The sequence below is a fragment of the Zychaea mexicana genome (assembly GCF_025766255.1).
Source record: "Zychaea mexicana strain RSA 1403 chromosome Unknown BDB00scaffold_283, whole genome shotgun sequence".
NCBI lineage: Eukaryota > Fungi > Mucoromycota > Mucoromycetes > Mucorales > Lichtheimiaceae > Zychaea > Zychaea mexicana.
Window position 1 is genome coordinate 1 of NW_026516946.1, and position 10,547 is coordinate 10,547.

General features: G+C 45.2%; 1 protein-coding gene across 1 annotated transcript; it reads right to left on the reverse strand.

Moving 5' to 3' along the window:
- Positions 1-7,588: 7,588 nt before the first annotated feature.
- On the reverse strand, positions 7,589-8,020 carry BDB00DRAFT_865358 (uncharacterized protein). The gene has a single exon (XM_053126178.1). It carries the CDS (start codon positions 8,010-8,012, stop codon positions 7,740-7,742), a length of 273 nt encoding a protein of 90 aa, XP_052972115.1. The 5' UTR covers positions 8,013-8,020; the 3' UTR covers positions 7,589-7,739.
- Positions 8,021-10,547: the final 2,527 nt, after the last annotated feature.

Sequence of the window (10,547 nt, forward strand, 5' to 3'; positions counted from 1 at the left end):
ATTGGCGTTTTTTTTATTAGGCTAAAACAGTGTGATTTCCACAAACTTTTTCAAGTGGCGCCCGATGACAACGATGACAACGGGATTCGGCCAATATTTGTACCACCCCACCTGCACCACCCCTCGGGTAGTGACTAGCTTTTCGGAGGTGAAATGGCATGGCGGGTGGTGAGAAAGGGCAGGTCTATTTACACACCCTCAGTCACACCTAGGTATGTTGTACTGACTTGCAGAGTGACTGTACTTTCTGTAGTCGATCATACATACATCTGAGTGTGGTACAATGCCTGAGGCATACTTTAAAATCAAAGTGCATATGTTTAATAAAAATAACTCTCTTTCCCCTTCCTCACGGTCTTGACACGGTTTAGCAAGAAAAGGAATAAAACGGCTTGCTCTGTATGTAGGATGGTTTTGGGGTTCACGGTCCTATGAAGGAAACGGCTATAATAACGGATAATCATGGCATAATTAGTTACTCTGTCATCCCTATCATCTTGTATCGAATCTTTTGTTGTCTTATACTTATCATTGTCTCCTCGTCGCTATATACGGTATGCTCTATCATCCCCTATCATGTTGTACACTGCTTAGTGGCAGAACCGACCTCTCATTTGTATTCTTAATTTTGGTCAGATTGTGACGACTGTTTTTGAAGATCATATCGCAATACATTTGGTGGAGAAGCTGAGCGACAGTACGCTTCACACTGACCACGAAACACAAAAAGTCTCGAAGAAAACGAAATACGTCTCAAAGGAGAAGACGAGCCCAGAACCAACTTGCAGCCTCTGAAACGCGAACTAGCAGTGCAGCAGCTGGTGAAACCCAAACAAACATGTCATCTGACACAGAAGCAGAACATCAGACACTGGTAGTCGTGCATATGGAAACATCACGCATGGACATCCCAAAGTTCTTCGGTGATCCCGAGCGAGACGACCCTATGGCTTTCCTAGACCAGTTCAAGGAAGCCCTCGTAGCCAACAATGTCAGTAGAGATAAAAGACGCATCGATATTGCAGGCTTGGCGATGCAAGGCATTGCAAAAACATGGTTCAAAGAAGAATGCAGCATCAACCAAGGCACCGCATTCGAGGATGAAACGGATAATTGCTTTGTGCAACAGTTCAAGGCTGCATTTCTAACAAACCGTTGGATTGAGCGCTATCATACTGAGTACCGGCATCGCATGCAGCTACCGCAGGAGAAGGGCTTGGAGTACATGACGCATAAACTAGTATTGGCGAGAAGATATGCGTCCAGCCACGGATCTACCCTCAGTGAAGAACATAAAGTAGCTGATATTGCTGCAGGTCTGCGATTGGAGTACAAAGATCTGGTGGAAACTAGCAGTGTCACAACATTGGCAGAATTACGTCGAAGGCTGAGCGCAGCAGAGCGGCAAATGAATGTGATCCGGCATACCGTGGGCATCGCATCCTTGCCACAAGCAGCAAACCCACACCACTCAACGCAGCTGGCACCACATCACTATAATCATAATACCGCTCCCGTAAATCATATTGCATCATCACGTGCCAGAGCGACTGCACCCAACACCGACAAGGAAGAATGGAAAGAGTATGTCGACAATAGCATGGCTCTCCATAAAAACGAACTGCAAGCCTCATTAAAAACGATGTTGACAGAAATTCTTGGTCCTCTCCAACAAGCGGGACAAGGCCGATCTTCAAGTCGCTGCTTTAACTGCAACAGAGAGGGACATCTGTCGCGGAAATGTCGGTTGCCCTGTCGATTGTGTGGTGCTGGTGAACATCGCTCTAACACGTGTCCCAGAAGGTTTGAAGAAACGAATCAGACACAGCAACCAACACGCATACTACAACACGAGCGCCAAACCACTGAACAGGCGGATTTTCAGAACGGCCGTCAGTGAAGACAGGTCAGACGGCCGAAACTCAACAAAATCCTGTCAATTGTCTACAAGAACACCATGCATCGGATGTTCTTGCCATCACTCGCGGAAATAAGCGCACCCACGAATCGGATGCTGCTATGGAACTCGATAACCAAAATCAGCAAAAACCCACATCTAATAACAACATCGATCAAGAACATTACCAAAAACTATTGGCGAACCTGGAAAAGGCAAGGCAAGCCAAAGCAGCATATAAGAAGGCCGATGATGAAGCACGAGCGAGAGGGGAAATACCACCATCCTTCCGGGCCAAAGCTACGACACATTTTCCTTTGATCATGGATGATCAAAATCGTGTCCGTCGCTTCGACATCAACAAAGCACTATGGGATGCGAGGGTAGAAGTACCATTGCCGCAGTTACTTTACTATTCACCTTTATTGCGGCAAGAGGCTATGTACTCTATAGGAGCGTCGATAGCCTCAGCTCCTAGGCGAAAAGGAGACGAGGTCTAAGCAGGAGTGCACCATGTCGGCCCTAGTGAAATGGCGGTAATTGGTACAACAAACGATACCGAAATTCGCGAACTTTAAGCAATCTATTGCATCGTGGCTGACCAGCAAGTTGAAGTTCTCTTGGACGGTGGTGCACATGTATCTGTATTACCTTTACTATTGGTTCAGCAACTTGGACTAGCCTCAGACATGCAACCGACGCATAGGACAATCCGCTTCGGTGGTGGTACCGTCGAAAAGCCTGTGGGAGCTTTGATCGCCAATATCACTATGTCCGCTGAAGTAACTATTCGACATCGTTTCCTGGTCATCGATAATCCTCACACCCCTCCGATTTTTGGGCATGACATGCTGTATCACGCCAGAGCAATGGTTGACCCCTATAATCAGGAGCTGATTATTCGTCAGCAGTCAGGCAGTGAGCGAAAAGAATACATCATACCAACGCATTGGGGATTCGGCCCTGGGTAGCCCATGGAGGTGTTCGATGAATCGATGGCTTATACCAACAGCCGTCATCCTCCTGTTTATGCAGATCTGATCAATGTTGACAAGACAGAAAACCAAGAACAATACGATGTATCGCTTGCGTCAAGCTACACCTTGGACCCAGGCGGTGTGATGGCTATCAAACTGAAATTCAAGGACGATGTCCTGGTGGATACGGATCAAATGGTCTTGGAAACAAGTCCAACCGGTAACCATGATATTGTGATCTGGCCCTCCCGGATTGACAAGGCCGGAACAACGACGATGTTCATTGCGAATCGAAGTCATCGACAATTGGGAATAAAATCTGGGGAGGTAGTTGCGTCGGCGCGAGCAATTGTGTCACTACCAGAAAAGCCAAAAATGCGAGATCTCGATCAAGTCATGCGGCGTTTAAAGGAGATCACTTGGTATCCGGATTTACCAGCGCCATCTGCTACAACGGTGCCGGTATACGAAGCTGCGGTGGATGACAACTGTAGTCCTGTCCATTCTCTGCTGGCAGGCGGCCTCAGTGGTAAAGAATGGAACATTAACCCAGAGCTTTCAACGGGCGATAAGCAGCGTATACAAGAGGTGCTTGATAAATATGACGGTTCTTTTGCCAGTTCGTTGTCGGAAGTGGGTACCATCAAGGCCAAACCATACGAAATCAAGCTCAAACCTAGAGTCCAACCAGTGAAGGTGGCCCCATACACAATCCCTGTCGAGGCAAACAAGTGGTTAAAAGGGTACCTAGACAAGCTTGAAGAACTGAACTTTATTGAGAAAAGTTCAGGTCCTTGGGCAGCCGGTACAGTTTTGATTCCATCGGATGTCGACCAGCGGGCATCTAGGCGAAAAAGAAAAGTGAAACCGCTAAAATCAGTCCCGAAGTTGCAAGTATCCAAGAACAAGGAGCCAGTGAATGTATGGGCAATGGCCGAAGGCGCGCCAGACATAGACGACTCTGATATTGACGATGAGTCCTTGGATAGTGAGAATCAAGATCTGTACTCACATTTTGGACGAGGAAACTAGCCTAGTCGGCAGGCATCAGACACTACAGGAAAACCCGTGCAGTTCAATTGTACAGCACCTGCGGTACAAGAAGCAGGAGCGTCAGATCCATATCGGTTGTGCTTGAATTACAAACCAGTGAATGCAGCAACCTTGGATTCAGGATATCCAATTCCAAACATCAATCACTTATTTACACTCTTGGGTACGGCCAAATATATCACTATCATCGATGCACTCAAGGGTTATTGGCAACTACCAATTGTAGAAGAATCCAGGGACCTAACTGGCTTTGTTACAACTTACAGTCAATATCGGTGGACGCGTCTTGCTATGGGCCTCAAGAATGCTCCCGGATACTGGCAGAGTATAATGAATGATGCCCTGCGCGAAGCATTGTACGATTATTGCCTGTGCTACATTGATGACTGCATCGTGTACAGTCCTAGTATTGAATCGCACTGTATTCATTTGGACAAGGTTTTATTGATGCTATCAGCAATCTCTCTCTCGCTTTCCCAGAAAAAATGCAAGTTTGGCTACACAAACCTGAAGGTTTTGGGGTACATGATCGGGCAAGACGGTTTCTCTATAGACAAGGCAAAGATCGACAAGATCCAGAAATGGCCAGCACCTACAAACATTACCGAGTTGAATCGGTACATGGGCGTCCTATCATATTATCGGCGGTTTTTGCGTGATTTCTCTTCGAAAATGGCACCACTCAACCAATTGAAGAAGAAGGGAGTGCCTTTTACATAGGGACCAGAATAAGAAACCTGTTTTCAACAAAGCAAGGCCATGATGTGCTCCGAGCCGATCCTGATCCATCCGGATTTTTTGGAACTATTTGTCTTGTTTACGGACAGTTCGAACCATAGTATCGCGGCGTCTTGACCCAGCGCTCTAAAGAGAACCCAAATGTTTACCACCCAATATACTATAGTAGCCGAGCTCTCACTGCTTCTGAAAAGAAATTCTCAGTGTATGAGAGGGAATTCTTGGCAATTGTATATTTTATTCATTTCTATCACTTGTTTACCCTTGGACGATACTTTCTGATTGTTTCGGATCATAAGGCGTTGATCTTTCTGTCATCATTCAAGAGGGACGACATTGCACCTCGAGTCATGCGATGGTTAATGACTTGTGCCATGTACGATTTTGATATCTTGTACAAACCGGGCAAGTTAAACGTCCATGCAGACGCCATGTCAAGATTGCCACACGCGATCATGGACTATATCGATGCTGAGGAGGTAATTGTCGATGAACACCTGCCTCTGTATGCGATCCAAGCCGATTTGCAAGGACAAGACCAAGGGCGAAAGCGGCCCAAGATTGATGTGGAAAACCATTGGGGTGGAATGACTGAAGAGACATATAAGGCCCTCGTATTGTATCTCAGCACATTGGCGTATCTGAATGAATCGAGCGAACAACAACGAGAAACAATCCACAGAATGGCCAAGAAATACTTGTGGGTCGCAGGCAAATTGTATCGTAAAGGACCTGCTTCACAAGCAATGCGGGAAGTTGTACCTGAAAGTCGGGTGTTACAGATCCTTCAAGAGAGCCATGACCATTTGTTGGCCGGTCATCAAGGGGTAGCTCGTACGTTCAACTGTATCAAGTCTCGGTACTTTTGGCCCCGCTATTTTCAGTCCATCAAAATGTATGTGATGTCGTGTCCGATGTGTCAGCGTTTTGGTCCACGTAGCCCCCAGTAATGCTTCACCCATGGCAACCTGAGCCAAGTGGTCCTTTCGGGCGTATTTTTATCGATTTCTTCTCAATGCCACCGTCTATCCTGGGCAATAATTCGGTGCTCCTGGGTGTTGACTCCTTTAGCGGATGGATGGAAGCCATGCCTACTCCTACGAAAAGCGCCGATGCAACGGCTGTATTCATATTCGAATGGATTTGCCGGTTTGGTGTGCCTCAGATTTTTGTGTGCGACAATGCTATTCCCACATTGGAGCTAGACCGCCAAATGCAAAAAAATTATGGCATTAAGATCAAGGCTGGTGCTGCACGAAGACCGCAAAGACAAGGACAAGTCGAGCATGCTGTTCAAACGATACGACGGATTATGCGACGATTGGATCAGCAATATGTAGGTACCTGGGAAACGTGGCTCCAAGCTGCCTTGTTTGTTGTGCGTACCTCACCACACCGGGACCATCAATATGCACCTTTCTTCTTAGCCTTTGGGCGTGATCCACGACTTTCTACGGCCATACAAGCAACTATTGAACACTCCGAAAACGGCGATGATTGGGACAATTCTGATGACGAAGTTGCTGCGTTATCCGCTCGACTTGATAATATTGCCAAGCTACAACAAGAAACTATTCCTATTGCAAAGACGCGAATGCTGGTTTACAAGTTGGCTATGTAAGAAAACTCACGCAAAAACAGCAAGAAGCGAAGATACTATATTGGTGACAAGGTGATGGTTGCGAATGAAGCCTTGTCAAGCATTTCCACTGCCACTACTGCCCAATGGATTGGACCATTTAGTATCACTCAATTCTTTGGCAACGATACATACAAGTTGAACGACGATGGTTTAACATTACCTGGACTTTATCATGCTGATCGAATCAAGCTGTACCATAGTCGTCCAAAGCCAACCTGAGATAGCACATGCTGAGGATTTTTCTGATGTTCCCCCAATTCTTTTTTTTATTTTCATATCTCTACGTGTCAAGTACTTCTTTCCCCTTGTCTTTATCTATATTCCCTGATATCATCCCCCGTGATTCAACTCACTTCCCCTTATACGTACCCACCAGGTCAACCGCTCCCTTTCTTTGATTTGCTCTTATGTCCATGCCTACAGAGACCGCCAGGCATGTCCACGGCCCTATTGTTTACTGACTTGCAGAGTGACTGTACTTTCTGTAGTCGATCATACATACATCTGAGTGTGGTACAATGCCTGAGGCATACTTTAAAATCAAAGTGCATATGTTTAATAAAAATAACTCTCTTTCCCCTTCCTCACGGTCTTGACACGGTTTAGCAAGAAAAGGAATAAAACGGCTTGCTCTGTATGTAGGATGGTTTTGGGGTTCACGGTCCTATGAAGGAAACGGCTATAATAACGGATAATCATGGCATAATTAGTTACTCTGTCATGCCTATCATCTTGTATCGAATCTTTTGTTGTCTTATACTTATCATTGTCTCCTCGTCGCTATATACGGTATGCTCTATCATCCCCTATCATGTTGTACACTGCTTAGTGGCAGAACCGACCTCTCATTTGTATTCTTAATTTTGGTCAGATTGTGACGACTGTTTTTGAAGATCATATCGCAATAGGTAGGATTTCTGTTACACACACCCCGCTGACATTTCTTTCGTGCACACCCCCTCACACCCTTTTGACTGAAAAGAATTGGCAGAATGCATAAAGAAAATTGATACAGGATTCGTCTATTAGTCTAAGTATAAGGTGTTGGCAAAAAGAATTAAAAAAGAGAAAGTGACAGGGAAAGTAAGAAAGGTAGCGAAAAAGTAAGAGATCAAGTGTCAAATAGCTGTTTAATTATTTCGGTTACAGGTGGTTAAGTCTTCGCCCTCAGAATCAGATGCGTGAATGGGATGCACTTCTTCGTCATTGGGAATCGTGAAATCAGGAAACGGTCGAATAGACCGTTCAAAAGAATCTTCAAAAAGGGAATACCAAGGATCATCGCGAATGCTTTTGTGTGGTCCACGACCCTCAGGGAATATTTCAGGCCACTGGATAGCTGCGTCGTTTTTGGTCATAACGAGTATGAAGTGGTTTCCAATAAGCTGTAGGACGATCGGGTGGGTGCGCTTGGCGTGTACTGGGTTGGTTGTTAAAGGAAGAAAATGTGCGATTGTGCGCCATCTATAACAATTGGCGTTTTGAACGTATCAGCGGCAATTTGACTGCATTCAGGCGAGACGAACCATTCACTTGAATATGGATCGAGTACTTTTAGTAAGCGACCCTTGTCATAGTATTGGTAAAGCGTATTGGCGTTGGAGAGGTACTGATCGCGCATCTTGGTCTTGACATCGATGTATCGCTCCTCTGTGTTATACAGCTCAACAGCTAAGGCCCGAAAGCCACAGTTACCGTCTGGCATGGGATTATGCACCAATTCAACAGCTGATAGAGGGATCCATTTGCAAACAAGGCTGAGGTTGGGTACAAAGCGAATTTTTGGAGGAGGAGGGATGGTAAGTGCCATGTTGTTTGCTTCATTTGTTGTTGTTGTTGTTGTTGTTGTTGTTGTTGTTGTTGTTGTTGGCTCCATCTTTCCGTTCCTATAGATATTAAAAATTTAAATAAAGAATTGGCTATACATCTTACTGCATAAAACTTTACCATATTGCTGCAGCATCACGACCAATGTCGGTGTTTGCTTTCTTTCGGCTTTGAGAGTCTTGATGCTCTAAAGCGATCAGCTCACGCTTGTTGCTGCTGCTTTGTGGTTTTTGGGTGCTTTTGGGGATTGATTTTGGCTGCTGAAGCTGCTCAACGTCGATGAACATATCATCATTGATAGATTGTAGGTGCGCGAGGAGAGTTGCACGTTGTTGATTATCTCGAAAGCGGTGTACAAGATTGTTGAGGCGTGTGAGCTCTCCTTCGATTTGCGATTCCAGGGGGCTGTAAATGAACCAGTCATCGCCAAAATGTTGCTATTGCTATTGCTTGTTGTGTTTGGTTCTCCTAATAACAACAAAAATCAGATATTGTACGTTACAAATATAACAGCTTTTACATAACAGCCAAGGCTACCTTGAGATGCCGTTTTCTCAGGATAAAGGTGCCAGCGTCTGGGAATTAAGCTTAAGGGGATTTCACCCTGTGATGGAAGCACATGGCAGCACGGAATATCATAATGATACTTGATTGCACATCGGCAGTGATCAGTCTTTAACGGATTATTGACTGTTAGCTTGTCGCGGATGGTGTAGAAAGCGAACTTGGAAATTTTACGTTCCAAAGCTGCCAAACGCTGCTTTTGCTGTGGTGGGATGTGCGAGTTTCCGCCAAAACTTTCTTTGTCGATCTGACGCTTCCAATTCAAGCTCTAATATAAGGAACAAAGCATGTAAGAGCCTCGTCACTAATAGATCAATATAATTACTATAAGAGATAAACCTTCAATCGATAAAACTCGTCAATTTTCGTAAAGGCAGTTAGGAGATTGCCACTTGAGGACATTATCGCCTTTTTCATGTTGGCATGCGTCCCTTCGACTCTATTTGTGCTGTCGTTTCCGAAATGCTTTACATGAGTGAGGCATTTGCCTACCCACTTGTCTTTTGAAGCAAGCTTTCTGTATAACGCAGAAACGTGTTTAAGTCCAAGTAGCATGTAGTCAAAAAATCCGTGCTTATTCAATTGTACACACCTTTGCAAATAGTCCATGACAACGTCGGGTCTTTTTGTTTTTTGAGCAGCCTCCTCATACATCTTCATTGCCTATTCTTCGAGCTTCTCGTTCGAAATCGTGGATCGCATATCGTTGAACTTGTCTTGATACTCACTAGCCATTAAAAAATTGATAGCTTTCTCGAGTTCCTCGTAATGGTCCTTGACATCAAAAAGCTTGCGTCGGTTGACCCTGAAGTTGCGTCGTATATGGATCTTGCATAGGATCTTCTTCGCCGTTGGAAAAACGCGGTCGAGAGCACCGGTCAAAGCAGATTCGCTGTCTGTTACAAACACACCAGGGGACGAAACCTGATTAAGTGGCCAAACGACAGTTTGAAGCTTGCGAATCACCCAATCGTAGCTGTCGTTGTTTTCCTCTGATACCCAGCAGCCAGCAATGCAGAAAGTCATCAATTGGGGATATCCAATGTTGCCAGTTCCAACAATGTTGATAAATGGCAACCGGTGCTTGTTTGTCTTGTAAGTGGCGTCCAAGGTAGCAACTTCTGGGAATTGGCGAGCGAGTGCGATTGCTGATCTGTGCGCAAAGAAGAGAGACTGCAAAAAGCGTTTGTCGCCTTCTTGTTTTGCTTTCCATTGGACTTCATACTCGTTTTCTTGAAGCTTTTTGATCAGCTGGAACATTGCATGATCTGGGTCGTTGTTGAAGATGCGCTGACGAAGATTGGTGATGTCCTTAGGATGAGCAATCTTGTTCTTGCTGGCAAGATAAGACAATACAGCTTTGTTGGTTGCATGCGCTTGTACCATCTTCATAACGACCTCCTCATCGTGATCGAGTCTACGGAGCATTGGGTACGACGAAAGCTCGTTTTCCAACTCATGGTTATGACCGCCATCATAGAAAGAGACTATGTGCCATTGGTTGCTGGTCTGGTTCAAAGGACGAAGGATCATTTCGAATTTGCAACCAAACCGCTGAGAGTCCCTTTGACGAGTGTCAATCTTTTTATCCTTGGATGATGCAATGGCCGTGCCCTCGTCATCTACAATAACCATTTGTCTTGTCGTGGTCTTCTGCTCTTCACATACGCCCTTGTTGACTGGCTCACCATAATGCTTGCAAGCAATCTGGAGCTTCCTCTTATTTCCCGTCTTATTACTTCTTATAATACGCAACGAGACACCATTTTCTTTGCCCCATGCATAGCAGGCACTCTTTGCGGCATCGAATCCATCCCATGTAGTGTTAAGTTCTTCTGGAATGGAGGTC

Coding starts and splice junctions, on each gene's coding strand:
- BDB00DRAFT_865358 (XM_053126178.1), bottom strand. CDS start 8,012: ATGCCAGACGGTAACTGTGGCTTTCGGGCCTTAGCTGTTGAGCTGTAT.